The 16,511-nt window shown below is 35.6% G+C and overlaps 1 protein-coding gene across 7 annotated transcripts in view; it reads right to left on the reverse strand.

The window, feature by feature from the left end:
- The window catches only part of LOC137236457 (rho GTPase-activating protein 39-like), a 334,523-nt gene that overhangs the window by 286,864 nt on the left and 31,148 nt on the right, over positions 1 to 16,511 (reverse strand). For 3 of the 7 annotated variants that reach the window (XM_067759085.1, XM_067759083.1, XM_067759084.1), the window contains 2 exons: positions 12,229 to 12,403; positions 10,655 to 12,168 (listed from right to left, as the gene is read on the reverse strand). The exons of the other annotated variants lie outside the window; for them this stretch is intronic. In XM_067759085.1, coding sequence (XP_067615186.1) covers positions 11,479 to 12,168; positions 12,229 to 12,363 — 825 coding nt within the window. In that variant the 5' untranslated portion in view covers positions 12,364 to 12,403 and the 3' untranslated portion in view covers positions 10,655 to 11,478. Of the gene's footprint in view, positions 1 to 10,654; positions 12,169 to 12,228; positions 12,404 to 16,511 lie in introns of those variants that run through there. 7 annotated transcript variants of the gene reach the window in all.

Consider the following 16,511-nt stretch of genomic DNA (forward strand, 5'->3'; position numbering starts at 1 on the left):
TTAAAATCAAAATTAGAGGGTAAAGCTCGTGAAGCAATACCAACACAAGTAGCTTCAGTCAACGAAATTAAAACAGCTCTACGTAATAGGATCAAACCAGACAACTCGAAAGTTGTAGCAGGGAGAATTGCAGCGTTACATGTTAGCGGTAATAATTATACAGACTTTGCCAAAAAAGTTGAAGATTTAGCTGACTCACTTGAGCGGTCTCTTATTATTGAAGGGATCACTCAAACAAAGGCTCATGAAATGGCAGTCGAACAAACTGTTAACGTGTGTCGTCTAAATGCAAAATCCAATTTAGTAAAAACCATTTTAGCCTCAACGCCATTTACTGATCCGAAAGACGTAGTAGCAAAATTAATTGTAGAACAAAACAATGAAGTAACTGAACGTCAGGTTTTAGCTTTTCGATCACGTGGTAACAGTACATTTAGGAATCCACGTGGTAGTTATCGAGGTTTTTACCCAAACCGTGGCTATACTGGTTATAGAAACAATAATTCATGTTCATACAATAGTAACTATAACGATAACAATAATCAAAGATATAGGAATTATAACGGAAATAGATATCAGAATAATCACAATAATAATACGCGTCCCAATACCAACCCTAACCCAAACAATAGTAACAATAGAAACAACAATTCAAGATCCTCAAACGGTAGAGGTCGAAACGCAAACGTTCGCGCTTTAAACGCCAGCGCCCCTCAGGAGCGAACACTGAGGGAGGACGAACTAAGCCAGTAAGCGAACTTCCCTCACCAATAAACATCTATTGTTTAAATTTAAATTACTCTGATTTTATAGAATTACAACTAAACGAGTCACAAAAATTTTGTTCTTTCCTAATAGACACTCAAGCCGACATTTCCTTAATAAAAATATCATGTCTAGACAGTAACATTTCATTAAACACGAACGACATTATTAACATTACCGGTGTCACTTCCAATTCAGTTTCCACTTTAGGTAAAATTACAGCAAATTTAAATTTTTCAAACTTTTCTATTAAACATACTTTACACGTAGTAAATGAAGACTTTAATATTCCATCCGATGGCATACTGGGTAAAGATTTTCTGAAAATTAACAAATGCATTATTAATTATGAAAGAACTAGTATTTCCTTTTGGGTAGGTAATGAAAAAGTCGCGATACCAATCCTATACGGAACAGAACGCGACAGTTGTATCATTCCACCAAGATGTGAAATATTCAGACTTTTTGATTTAGGAGATTCACCCGAGCCACTTTTCGTGGACTCGCAGGAAATCGAAAAAGGTGTTTTCACAGCGAGGTGCATTGTTAATTCCAGTAAACCAATAATTAAAGTCATAAATACCACGGATGATATAAAGTATGTGAAAAGTAACAGCATTCGAACAGAAAAACTTTCAAACTATAATGTTTATACAATTAACAAGACAGAAAAAGAAGACAAATGTACGAAAAAACTAATTTCGATTTTAAAAAATCAAATACCTCAACATGCTCATAGTAAACTAATTGACCTTTGCATAGATTATGCCGACATTTTCGCTCTTGACACGGACAAATGACTTTAAATAACTTTTACGAGCAAAAATTAAGACTGACAAACAACGAACCGGTATATGTTAAAAACTATAGATTGCCATACTCTCAACGCGAAGAAATAAATCGCAAGTAAATAAACTATTAGACAATGATTTGATTGAAGCCAGTTATTCGAATTACAATAGTCCTTTGATTGTAGTCCCAAAGAAAGATACAAATAGTCAAAAAGCATACCGTATGTGCGTAGATTTTCGCGCAGTAAACAAAAAACTCATTGCTGATAAATTTCCACTAGCTAGAGTTGACGATATTTTAGACAATCTCGGTAGAGCAAAGTATTTTTCCACATTAGATCTTTTTACAGGATTTCACCAAATCCCCTTGCATCCTGACTCTCGGGATATTACGTCTTTCAGCACTGACCGTGGCGCATTTAGATGGAAAGTGCTTCCATTCGGCTTAAATATAGCACCTAACTCATTCTCACGAATGATGACCATAGCTTTTTCGGGTATACCACCCAATGTAGCATTTTTGTACGTCGACGATATTATCGTCATAGGGTGTAGCGAAGCACACCACACTAAAAATCTTTCAAAAGTCTTCGATACTTGTAGATCTTTCAATCTCAAACTTAACCCAAATAAATGCAACTTTTTACGACCAGAAGTTACATTTTTAGGTCATAAATGCTCAGCCAAAGGTTTGTTGCCAGACGACTCTAAGATAAACGCAATTAAAAAATATACAAAACCGACTGACAAAGACGCGGTACGACGATTCGTCGCGTTTGCAAACTATTACAGACGGTTTATACCTAATTTTGCGTCTCTGGCAGCGCCTCTAAATCGATTAAGCAGAAAAAGAGTTGAATTTGTATGGGATGTTGAATGCGAAAGAGCATTCTTATCTTTGAAAGCAGCGTTACTTTCACCAAAATTACTTCAATATCCAGATTTTACTAAACAATTCATTATCACTGTTGATGCTGTCACAACTGGATGTGGCGCTATTTTAAGTCAAGAACAGCAAGGTAGGGATTTACCAATTTGTTTCGCTTCTAAAGCATTTAATAAAGCTCAACAGAAAAAACCTATTATAGAATTAGAGCTTTTAGCTATTTACTTTGCAATCAAGCAATTTCGACCATATGTGTATGGTACCCATTTCATTGTAAAATCAGACCATAGACCTCTAGTATACTTATTCAACATGAAAGGCCCATCTTCAAAACTTTCCAGAATAAGACTGGAACTATCTGAATATAACTTTACTATTGTATATATAAAATGTAAATCAAACGTTTGTGCTGATGCACTATCGCGTATAACACTCGATGAGATTAAAGAATCTAATAAACAAATTTTGGCAGTACAGACAAGAGCCATGACGAAAAAGGCAATCGACAAAAATTTACATAGGAAAACAGACAAAAACGACGAAAAACAACTTACTTTACATGTCTACGACAAATTTTCATTCAATTTTTCAAAAAAAAGTCCCACGAATAAGATCTGCAATTACGTACGATAAAAACAATAAAACAACAAATTTAAGAATTTTTGCGCATATTAAATATAAGAAACTCGAGTTACTTAGTTTTGAGCTTGTTAACGAAATAATGACTTTAGAGAAATTACTTTCGAGGCTTGAATCAGAAGCCGGCAAACGCAAAATTAAGAAGATTGAATGGTCTAAAAACGATATTATGTTCGAACATTACACAATTACAAATTTCAAAAATATTGGAAATAAAATTTTAAAATCATTAGAAATTATACTAACAGATCCAGTGGAGACAGTAACAGATGAAAATACAAAATTAAAACTTATGAAAATATACCATAATGATCCCATTTCCGGTGGACATTGCGGAATAAAAGGCTTTACGCAAAATTGCGAACAAAATTTTATTGGAAGAACATGACTCGTGATATATCGAAATATATCAAAAATTGTAAGGATTGTCTCTTAAACAAGGTTAAACCTAAAACAAAAGAAAAACTTGTTTTAACACCAACTCCTTGTAAACCATTTGATGTATTAGTAATTGACACAATAGGACCCCTACCTGAGTCCAAATATGGTAACAAGTTCGCACTTACCATGATTTGCGACATGACTAAATATCTGGTAACAGTCGCTGTACCAGACAAATCGGCAAAAACAATCGCTTCAGCTATTTTTGAAGGATTCATTTTAACATACGGCACAATGAATGCCATAAAATCAGATTTAGGTACTGAATTTAAAAACGAATTATTTGAAGAATTAACTAAACTTTTAAATATCCAACATAATTTTTCAACTGCATACCATCATGAAACTGTTGGCACGATTGAACGTAATCATAGAGTTTTTAATGAATACTTACGTGCATATCTAAAAGACACTTTTTCTGATTGGGATGTTTATCTAAAATATTTTACCTTCCTACACAACACTACGAGTAGCACAGTTTTCGACAATCAATTTCCGCCTTACGAATTAGTCTTTGGGAAAAAGGCAACTTTGCCTAATGAATTGACAAAAGAAACAGTTGACCCAATTTATAATGTCGAAAACTATGCCAAAGAAGTTATGTTTAGGATGCAGAAAACGCACAAAATGGCACAAAATCTAATTAATAAAAATAAATTACAAAGTAAAAATCTTTACGATAAAACGGCACTACCTTTAATTGTAAAAATCGGAGATAAAGTACTTTTACAAAAAGAACCACACCATAAACACGAAAATATTTATCAAGGTCCGTTTACAATAACCAAAATTAACGAACCCAATGTAACTATTTTCGATGAAGTCAAAAACAAAGAAAAAGTGGTACATAAAAACCGCCTAAGTAAAGTAAATTAACATTACTTTAATACTCTCACTAAACTTTAAATTTGATTGAAAAGCAAATCCAAAATTTACTTACTAGCACTTAAGCAGCCATGAAGGCTTAAAAACTGTTAAACCAAAAAGCAAAAAGAGAAAATACGAATTTTGTATACTCAAAAAAAAAACTTTCTTATAAAATTGTATGTAACACATAAATTAAAAATCTAATATGTAATACAAAATATAAAACTTTAAACTGAATATGTAAAACACAAATATTTACAAAAAACAGAAACATTCAACATATTTCGTCATAAATGAAAATATATACCTTTCATTTAAGTTACAATGAACTATAAAATGTAACTAAAATTTAACTATGCGATGTATAAAATCTTTTTTTCAATTATTAATAAAAATGGTTCCGAACCAACGAATTAAAAAAGGGAGGTACACCCTAATATAAATATATATTCGTTTGTTCGCAACAATTTTTATAAGTTATGACAAAAGAAGAATGTGAAAAAATTGATCACTTTGTCAATTCTTCTTTTCCCCAAAAAGGGTGATGTGAGGATAAAATTCCCCAAATTAACTTTTCAATAATCATCTGGCAACATCGTAACATTGTTGCTCACAATGATATTTAATTGTGAATGTTACAAATAAAATGAATACAACACAACACATTATGGCATGATCCATTGTAATATAGTATGTAAGAGTGAATAAGATATATGTGGGGTGAAACACGAAAAATGACGGGCAATGATGACATCGGCATTCATGTTTCACCGCCATCATAATTTTTCCAGCAACTTGACGAGCAAGACGTGCTCAAGTTTGTACGTGATTTATTAAAACGAATTGTTTCTTTAATAAAAAGTATTTTAAATTTTTTATTAAAAAGTGTAGTCGACTTTTTTAATGCGACGCCCTCCAAGAATAGTGTGGAGGCAATCGAGGGTGAGTTTCGTGCGGCTAGCGAAGCCGTACTCAACATTATAACGAAAATTAACGTAACTATTTTCGATGAAGTTACAAAAAAAGAAAAAGAAGTACACAAAAATCGACTTATAAAAGTAGAGTAACATTTTATACCAACATAGAAAAATCCAAAATTTTCTAATATTTTTATTGCTAACATAAATAGCAAGAATTGTTAAATAGCCAAGAAGGCATAAAAACTATAAAACAAAAAAAAAAAAAAACCACAAACACTAATGCAATGTAATGTTAACGACAATAAATGTATAGAATAATCCCTATGCATTCCAGTAAATTGATTTATGTACAAACAAAAAAAAAAAGAAACATGCATACAGCCAATAAGGCAGAACAAAAATCTATATTTAAAACAAATTTTTAACATGTACTTTATTTGTCAATATAAATTGAAGAAAATGAAAATTCATAAACAAACTGTATTATACATAAAAAAAAAAAAACAGACATAAAACAAAAAAAAAAACACAAACAACAATGTAATGTTAGATAATAAAAGTAAGTTTACTTAGCCATAAAATTGGTCCGAACTAACGAATTACAAAAAAGAAAGGTGCACCCTAATATTCGTTCGTTCGAAACAATTGATAACATAAAAAGATGTATCTGACAAATGAAATGTGATCGATCCATTTGCCAAATTCACTCTTTTTTTAAGGAAGGATGATGTAAGGATAAACTAACCTTCACATCCGTTTAAAATAATATAAGCTATGTGCATGCAGCTTTAGTTGTATTTGACAGGCGCGGGCAGTTGGCAACGCGAATGTTAAATGCAGCTACGGCTCACGTCACCGAGATAAAAAAATGATATAGACATTCCAATATTCGCATACTTTAACTTCGGTTGTGTTTTTGCTAATCGTTAAGATTGTAGTAATAAAGAAAATTAAAACAAGTTGTATCTTTCGATTTTAATTTGTACGTCGACGAAAACGTCCGACACGTTAACCGTGTTTAGAACAACCAAGTTGGCGAAGATTTGGAGGCGGCGCCCTCCAAGACGCTCAACGCTATAGAGGATTTAACAGGTGGGAAAAACTCAACATAACCTATAAGCATTGAGTTTACAGGCGCATCTCTTTTCTTTGGACTTTCCTTGCATTTGTTGAAACTATATGGCAAGCTATGCTTAAGAAGATTTGTTTTCGAAGGTTGGCACCCCATGCATGAGAAGCCATGTTAAACCAATGTTCAGTTACGTTGGATGATGCAATAAAATGTAAGGCGCGATAACCTCCGAAGAGATCTAAGGCCGTGCTTCTCTTCCAATTTGCGTCGTGCTCCTCTTGATTTCCCCTTGGCCGGACGGGACCTACATGTTTTATGCCGACTCCGAACGGCATTTGCAAGGCAGATGAGTTTTCACTGAGAGCTTTTCATGCCAGAAATACACCCGGAGCGCTTGCCAAACACTGCCGAGGGTCGACCCCGTTTAGAAAAATTTTCTTCTAATTTAAAAACCTTATTTCTAAAATTTTGATGTTGCTTTGCTTGCCAGGGGTGCGAACCCAGGGCATACGGTGTGGTAGGCGGAGAACGCTTTCATCACACCACGGTGGCCGCCGTGGATGATGCAATAATTCCATGTTATTTCATAAGCAAAATTACAGCATTCATATGTATTCGTTTACCTATGTACATATGTAATCTGTTATGTTTGAATTCAATGAACAGTTTCATTTTGTCTTTTAGTCTGAAATAGATACGTGGAGAATCTGGAGTGCAAAGCTGGAAATACACTTCAGTGAAATCAATTGCACTGAAGACAACGCAAAAAAGGCGATTCTCTGAAAATCGATTGGTTCTGAACCATATATAACCTTTTGCACAATTTGTGCGCTCCAGAATTGCCGGTATCGCAATCGTTCAGAAACCCGTGTAGCATTTTGAACACACACTACACGCCACCACCATTATATTTAATGAGCGAAAAATGTTTCACCAATCAAAAAAATGTAGTGACGAATCAATATCTATGTGGTATGCTCGAGTAAAAAGGCCTACATATGCAATATCAAAAAGACGCCTTATGTTTTTAGATTAAGTGAAAGATTGTAAAATAATGAAAAGGCATTTGTTGCCCGGAAAACAAGTCGACCTGTTGGTCTTTATCTTTTGTAAATCGTTATAATACTACCGAGGATCACTAAATCTTGTAACTATAATTTAACATAAAGTTAAACTGGAGTTCGTCAGAACGGATAAATAAAGAATTTATAATTGTAATACCACAACTTAAGGTTATTTTTTTATTGATTACGGTAATCGAAAGTAAGTACCCTGCCCAACGTCTACCCTAAAGACGTAACTGGTGCAGTCGCGGCGAACCATTCGAAAAAGAAATATATAAGAAAGTGAAAAAATTAAAAGTGATTAAAGCCGAAAAAAAATCTGCTAAATTAAAAATTAATTCGGGCGGCAACTCAAAATAAAATAAATAAAAGGACGGAATAAAGGAAAGTATTGAAGGCACGGTAATAATAGGCAAGCGATTTTTAATAAGCGAAGTAGAAATATTGGAGGCTAAGATTAAAAAAACAATTTGTCCTGAAAAGATTGGTAGGCATAAGGGGCCTAGTAAACGTAGTATCAACAGCATACCATTGGCTGTTTGGATTAATAGATTATGAAGATAGGCAGGAAATTCTAGGATATTTAGAGATGCAAAAGCCAAATGATCATAATATAATAAAAGCAGTAAGCCAACAGATAACAATTAATAACCATTTTAACGATAGCAAAAATCTGATAGGGAAACAATACAGGAAGACAGGGAAAAAACAAGAGAGTAAGGCATAAGGATCAACCATATTTCCGAATTAACCCTTTGCAGAACGTTCATCCTTCTAATATAAAAAGACCATAGAAGTTCGCGAATTTACCTAACTTAAATCCCGATGATAACGATGATGATGATAGGCAGCCCATAATGGGGATGCCTGAAGCAGGAAGAGTAATTTTTTTATTACAGTAACTAAAGAACATTTAAATTATAGAAAAGATACTCCTTTAAAGGACTTGAAACGAAGTCAAAATTGCATATTCATAACGTGTAAGATTATGATAAATTGTGATATTCATCGGCATGGCTACTGAACGAGCGCTTCTCTTTAGACTGCACAAATACTTCAAAGGAATGACCAGCATGGAAAAGCGACTACCCCAGCGGGTTAGGAGGTCAGAATATTCCTGCCGTAGGTATGCCTGTCGTAAGAGGCGACTAAAATACCAGATTCAAGGGGCTGTGTAGCGCAATCCTTCAGGTTGCCAGCGCAATATATAGCTTCTCCAAACCCAATTGTAAACCTCACCTATCCGCGGCGAATCCTGTTTCACTAACAGACGAGGCTCTGGCGACCCCAACCTCCTCATGGAACTTGGTTGTGGGGAGGGAGGGGATGGCCTGAAGGTTTAATGTGGCCACATAAATCGTTCCCGAGATGGTCGGGCTAGCACCTTAAAGGTGCTGTGGTAGCGGAGCGTACCGGATCTATATCCGGCAAAGGACCATTACATCGATAACACTCCCAAAGCATTCGGGGAGCAACCTTATCGCTACAACAACAACAACAACATGGAAAAGCGAATTTCTCATGTACATATTGGCTACCTGAAAAACGAGCGCTGCTGAGGAAAAAAAATTATTGCAACTTTCCTGTGGCCGGGCGGACGTCAGGCACGAGATATAAGTCAGCAACCCTTTTCTTCTCACGCCCAAAATTGCTGATGATAAGTCCACCATTGAAAGTGTGATCTTATACTTCCTATCGCTGGCTACTAGCACTAACTTTACAACTTTACTTTACAACATATGTCTACCATTGGGCGTGTGACCAAACACTCCACATAGTTTGCTATAAGCTTTAACTTTAACAACAACAATATTGACTAAACCCGAAACTCACTTCCGTTCACTTCAACGCGCAACAATAAGAATTCTCAAGCACCAAACTACAGCTACATCGGCTAACATCAGCGGCTAGCGCAAACAGTTAGGTTAGGTTAGAGCTAAGTTATATTGTTAGAATTCATTCTATAAAGAATCGTAATAAAAAGCACATGGCTCAACATAATAACTGTCGCGTGTTTTATTTACTGGCGCCCAACAAGGATTCACCAAATTTTACCTCAACCGGGATTTAACTCATCAGAACAAGGAAGTATCCGATAATGATCTGGCTGCTAATAATTATATTGTAAGAACAAAATTTGTGAATATTGCCAGTATTCTTTTAAATTTATTGATTTGTAGTGAAAAATTTAAAAATAAACTAGGAGAAGTGATACAAAAAACAATTGCATACGAAAACAATTATAAAATCAATATTTGAAAATTTTAGTGAACGCAATTTCCTTTTATTAAACGCACAATTTTAATTAAATTTACCATCGAGCGCCCTAGCGTACTATACTTTACCTGAACGCCTGAACGGTTTTCGACCCTGCCTTGCTGTTTTTTTGTTTTTGTTTTTGTGGTAAACTCTCATAGCCCTATAATGGATGCTGAAGCATTTCAAGCCGCTATCGCGGAGCTCTTGAAAAATAATCAGCCTTATTGTAAACTTCATGTGAATAAATCAATCCCATGAATTTTTTATTTCATGTGAATCAATCCTTATATTCGAACTTCGAATATGCTATTGTGAACATCACTCATGTTTTGTTTACAAATTTTTGCAGAAAAAATTGCTGTTGTGTAGTCAAACGTTTTTATTTTTGCGTTAAATATTACAATTGTATTAGATTAGTGATTAGGAGGATATTACGCGACAAGTGTAATCCCCTTGAATTACTCAATGCAAGGTAAACATGCAAATAATTATACTCGTAAACCAAATAAATAATCGTGTTTTAACTATTTATACATAGCTTTCACCAATTGTATAGAATAAATAAGCCGGCGTTCAAATATTTGTTGGATGTATTAAACAGTGGTCTGCCGTGGCACGTAAACGTTTAGCAATAGACACAGTCGTAAAGCTTTCAGCTGCTCTAAGATTTTTTGGTGAAGGAGCATACCAAAAAGGAGTAGGGAGGCAAGTGGATGTTGGCTTATCGCAGTGAAGTTTTAGCCACGTCTTGTCTGAAGTATTGAATGTTTTTGAGGAGTGCCTTTGCAATCAGTGGATAAAATGGCCTACTAAAGACGAAATGCGTGAAATTGCTTTGGATTTTCATCAACAATTTAATATCCCAGGCATTAGTGGCTGCATAGATGGCCCACACGTTAGAATTATAGGCCCTAGGAATAATAAACACTTATATTATAAAGAAAGGGTTACTATAGTATGAATGTTTTGCTGGTAGATTGGTAAAATTTGTGTATGCTTTTACGCATGTTAATAATTTTATCTGCAGGTATGTGATAACAAAATGGCAATAAGATACGTCGATGCTACACACGCTGGAGCCTGCCATGACTCATTAATTTGGAATACAAGTGAATTAAGGGTTTCAATGGAGCAGGATTACTTGCTAGGCACTAGAAATGTTTGGCTGCTAGGTAAAATTTTAATGAAATCTGTAAGTCCCAAAATCAAATTTTGTTCATAGGCGACGCTGGATATCCACTGGAGCCTTGGTTGTTAACACCCCACAGTTCAGCGGAAGAGGGCTCCACAGAAAGCAAATTTATTTAATGAGGTTCATGCACGTGGACGTAACATTGTGGAAAGGACCAATGGCGTCTTAAAAAATAGATGGAGGTGTGTACTAGGAGCCAGGGAGCTACATTATTCGCCTAAGAAAGCAGCTCAAATTACTAATGTCTGTTGCGCGTTGCACAATATATGCTTAAAGTATCGGTGCGATGACGCACCTTTATTTCAAATAGAGCTTCTCAACCAGAAATTTCTGAACACGTGCAGTTTGAAGAATCTGAATCGCATTCATCATACCTCAATGAGGCTAAGCGTATTAGAGCAAATATAGGCAATTGCCTTATGTAAATTTATGACAAAATGTTTTTATAATTGAATGACACTCTTCAAAGAAATGTCTGATTTGTATTAGCTCAAAAGCGGCTTTATTGTTAATCTTGCTTTACCAATTTGAAAAATTAAAGTACATAAAATTCATTTTTTTTACAAAAACGTTCGAAACATTCTAATCAATGCCTAAGCATTTCTTTGCAGCTAGTATTTTCAAATTTTGAACCTCGATTTGGCTGTTTATAAGTATGAGTTTACGGTCAACTTCAATTTTTCTGAGCCGTTCAATTTCCGAATTGTGGCGTTTTGTTTCCTTTAGTAAACTGTTTTGAATATTTTGAAAGTTTTCGAGGCCTTGGTTTAATTCCTTTAAGTGGCCTTCTATTTCAGTATAGTGATGACTCTGGATTTCCAAGCCCTTTCTGACGTTGTCATTCATTTCTTTTTGAACATCTAGTTCAATGTTTAATAGCTCCGAAGGGTTAATTTTTTTGCGAGTTTGCTGGCTGGTTTTTTGTGCAGGCAAAGCACTTTCCCTTTGCGTGTCACCGGCAGTTTCGGTGCTATTTTCGTCCAAGCTATTGTCCATGCAACTAAGTTCCACTTCAGAGTCCTCACTAGAGCTGCTGTCTTCATCACTACTGTTATTTTCACGTTGCTTACCAGTTGATTTCGTTGCATTCAAACCAAAAGGCTTGTCATCTTCGACACCTTCCGCAGCTGCTACTGACGCAGTTATATCCAAAATTGACTGTTCTAATACAGAAAAAACATGTTGCTTGCAAGGTCCTCCACCGGTCTTTTTCCTATTTTTGGTATTTTCGACAGCCTTGTTTCGTACGTATCGTTTTTGATCAATCCAAACCTGTAAGCAATGTCTATATAAATTATGGCACTTCCATAGCCACATTGCATTGATAGTCACCTTTTTCCATTCGGAGATTGATTTTGATAGTGGGCCCATGCTATTGAGGGAATTGTTCAATTTCTTCCAAAAAGCCAGCACTTTATCTTTACTTTTTTTTTGGAAGCCCTTTCCTATTTCAGGATTTTCGGCCATAGTGCTTACCAAGAAAGTCAACTGAGTTTTGTTTATAGACCTAATGTGATATAAAATAATTCTTAACTAAGTTTAATAAGCAATAAACAATCCTTACATTTTATCGAGTGTTGTTCCCCACTTTCAGTTTTGCGAACAAATTCTATACATTCACGTGAAAAAATTTGTTGACGGTTAGGGTAATTTTTCGAAAATGGGAAAATTTTCACATGTGGTTCACAATGAGAACAGAACAAATGTGGGAATTTTTCCATTGGGAATTGCATTCACGCGAAGTTTACAATAAGGTTGAATAATGCGCAATATGACGCAAAAATTTACGAGTTAACAAAAAAATTGAAAAGCTCGAAACGGGCCCAAAAATAGACTTATTCGGAGGTAAATATGGAAAATTCATTTCCAACGACTTTAGAGGCGGTAAAAACCTGCCAGAATTCAAAGGTGATAGATTAGCATACCCTTCATGGAGACGATTAGTGTTGTATATGGACAAAGTGTATGAAAGATCAACAATCTATGTCCAAGCCCTCCTTATAATTAGAACAAAGGTGACTGGCCAAGCCGACCAGGTTATATCCGAATATAATACTGTCCTCAATTAAGACGCCACAGTGGCGGGGCTAGACCACGCATATGCAGATAGAAGGCCGTTACACGTACTGGAGCAACAGCTTAGTACCATGAGAAAGGAAAGTTGAGTATTAACGAATATTATGATAGAACTGAAAAACAGTTTACACTGATATCGTCGAAGATAATGATGGAAAACGAAAGTCAGGAAATAATAGATGTTTTGCTCAAAAAATAGAGATCCGAAGCTCTTCGGACTTTTGTATCAGGTCTACAACCCTCAATAGTTAATATTATTTACTCAAAAGGTCCGCAGGACATGCCCACTGCGCTTGCGATGACTCATGAAATAGAGACCAACCGGTGGAGATACCAGTTTGCTAACTCCTTCGAAGAGTTCACCTACAGGCACCCACAAAAAAACCCTTATCACAAACAGGCTTCCAGGGGAGAAAATAGAAGTCCCGAGGGACCTGTTCCAATGGATGTAGATCCATCGCTATCTCAGTACAAAAGAAATGTGCGAACAAATGACTTTAACCAATATCCTCGAAATCCCTCCCAACAGAGTAAAGGTCGAACCGCCGGACAAGTGCGGGAAAGAATGAGGGGCCCCCGGATCATGTTCAAAAAAGAAGACTTGAGAGCTCGGGTAAATCGAACAACGTGATTCCTCATAAAGCACAAAAGATAAATACCATTTCCGAGGAATCGGAGGAAGAAGAGTTAGACGGCGAGGATAATTTTTAGAGCAGGAGCCTCTTCCCTCCCTTATATAGAGAAGAGGCTGAACAATATAACTGTTCTGAAAATTCTACATAAATAATCTTTCAGTATAGAAAAACATTCAACAGGTAGATAAACCTTTTAGAATTAAAACTATCTCCGGGTCACAAATTATAACAAGGAAGTGCAAGGTACGAATTTCTGAATTCTTTATTTTTTCCGGCCTGACTTCGTTTGATACCATAGTGGGCTACGATTTTCTAAAAAACATAGGTGCAAAAAAAGATACGACGAGTGACACGCTGCAATATTTAGAGGGATCTGAAAATATAAAGTTTTTTAAATGTAGAGATGTGTCGCATTTATTTGTTGGATTCCGAGAATGTACCCTCTGAGGTTTTACCTGAATTCGAAGATATCATTAAGAAAAATAAAAGTGCGTTTGCAGACCCAAATTTAGGGTTGCCTTTCCATACTAAAGTAAAGGGATCGATTAGGACTACAACTGATGAGACCATATACAGAAAGTCGTACCCCTACCCCATTGCATACACAAAATCGTGAATGAAGAGATCCAACGTCTTCTAAAGAATAAGACAACAAATGAGAATGGTGACCGGGACTTGAGGTTGGTTATCGATTTTCAGAAATTAAATAAAGTAGCCATCGCCGATAGATACCCGATGCCGGAAACCTCTGCAATTCTATCAAATCTGGGCACTGGGAAGTACTTTTCAACCTTAGATTTGAAGAGCGGGTTTCATCAAATTTTGCTTGACCCAAGGGACCGCGAGAAGACTGCGTTTTCTGTTAATAATGGAAAATATGAGGATTAAAAAATGCCCCAAGTATATTCCAAAGGGCAATCGATGACGTTTTGAGAGACGTCATCGGAATAATTTGTTATGTTTATATGGACGATGTGATTATTTACTCAGCTACGAAAGAACAACACCTAAAGGATTTAGAAGAGGTCATTCAGAAATTAGAGAGAGCTAATATGCGCATCTCTCCAAAAAAATCAGTTTTTTATGAAAGAAGTCGAGTTTTTGGCATTTATTATTAATGAAAATGGCATTAAAACATGTCCAAAAAATGTTAATGATATCCTTCAATATAAGAGATCAGAATCTCTCCGGGCTATTCGGTCACTCCTTGGACTATCTGGGTACTACAGACGGTTCATCCAAGACTACGCCCGTATTGCCAAACCACTCACCAAATATTTAAGGGGCGATAACGCAAATGCAAAAACATAACAATCAAGAAATATTAAAATACAGTTAGATGAAGAAGCAGTAAGTGCATTCGAACGTATTAAGAGGATTCTAGCTTCGGAGGATGTTCTGTTGCAACATCCCGACTTTGGGAAACCCTTTGAACTTTCCACTGATGCATCAAGTGTGGCAATAGGTGCTGTCTTGTCTCAGAATAAGAGACCCATAACCTTTATTTCAAGGACGTTATCAAAAAACAGAAGAGTCATACGCGACAAACGAAAGGGAGCTTCTGGCAATCATATGGGCTCTCAAAAAGTTGCGAAATTATCTTTATGGAGCTGGCGATATCCGGATATTTACAGATCACCAACCCCTTATTTTTACAGTATCTGAAAGAAACACCAACAGTAAAATTCAAAGATGGAAAGCTTTTATAGAAGAGTTTTCTCCACAGTTTTTCTACAAACCCGGGAACCAAAATGTTGTAGCTGATGCATTATCACGTCAATCCATGAATGCAATACAGGATACAGCTAGTTCAACGGCAGCTACCTGTCACAGCGAAGAATCTTACACATTCACAATTAGATCAGTTGTAACTCCAATTAATACCTTTAGAAATCAGATCCTTATCTCAGAGGGTAACCCACGTCATAAAAGAAAAATTGTTTTTAAAAACAGAATCAGACATACCATAAATTTTAATACTACGAATGAGTTGATGCACCTGATGAGGTCAGCCATTGACCCTAACACAGTAAATGGTATTTACTGTTCGTTAGACGTGTTGGGTAAAATACAAGATAAGCTTATAGAAACCTTTCCTTCGGTGAAATTTAAGCATACCGAAAAAAATGGTTATAGACATTTTTAACGAAAACGACAAGCAGGAAATTGTCAATACTGGGCACAGAGGCATTTCAGAGAGAACCTTTGTCAAATTTTGAACCAATTAGGGGGTAAAATTAAAAACATTTTCAAAGAGGTTGAAGTTAGAGAAGATTTAGGAGCGACCGTTAAATTAAAAGACGGACGTATAATCCATAAGGATAACATTAAAGTAATAAATCATATCTTTACAGGCACGTAGTGCACTCGGAAATATACGAGTACTCGTCATCTCCGATAATAGTTGTAAATCATGGGAAGGTAGCTATTGCGAAGGGACATTTCTTTATCATCCATACCGTTAGTTTAAAACAATATGAAGATATTTTGAAGGAAAATGAAGAACTCTACGAAGTTTAAAGCAAGGAAAAAGGCGAAAAAAAAATTTTGGAACACGATATAAACCAAATTAAAAAGCTTCTTTCTTTATTTAAAAATTCAAATCGAAAAGATCTATTAATTTTATCGGATCTGTTTGGAAGCTTATATCTGGCTCCCCAGACCACGATGATTTGGTACAGTTGCATGCCACGGAAGAGGCTCTCATAGAAAACGGAAATACGCAAATTAACATTAATCAAAATTTGCAGGTTCAGATGAACGATATAACAAAAAAAATCAATCAATTGATTAAAAGAACAAACGCAATACCTACGCATGATAGTGAAAGCAGTAAGCTAGTAGAATTAAGCATGATAAGAAATAGCAATTTCTAAACTAAACACCATAAATCCTATGATATTT

The sequence above is a fragment of the Eurosta solidaginis genome, chromosome 1 (assembly GCF_040869045.1).
Source record: "Eurosta solidaginis isolate ZX-2024a chromosome 1, ASM4086904v1, whole genome shotgun sequence".
Taxonomy (NCBI): Eukaryota; Metazoa; Arthropoda; class Insecta; order Diptera; family Tephritidae; genus Eurosta; species Eurosta solidaginis.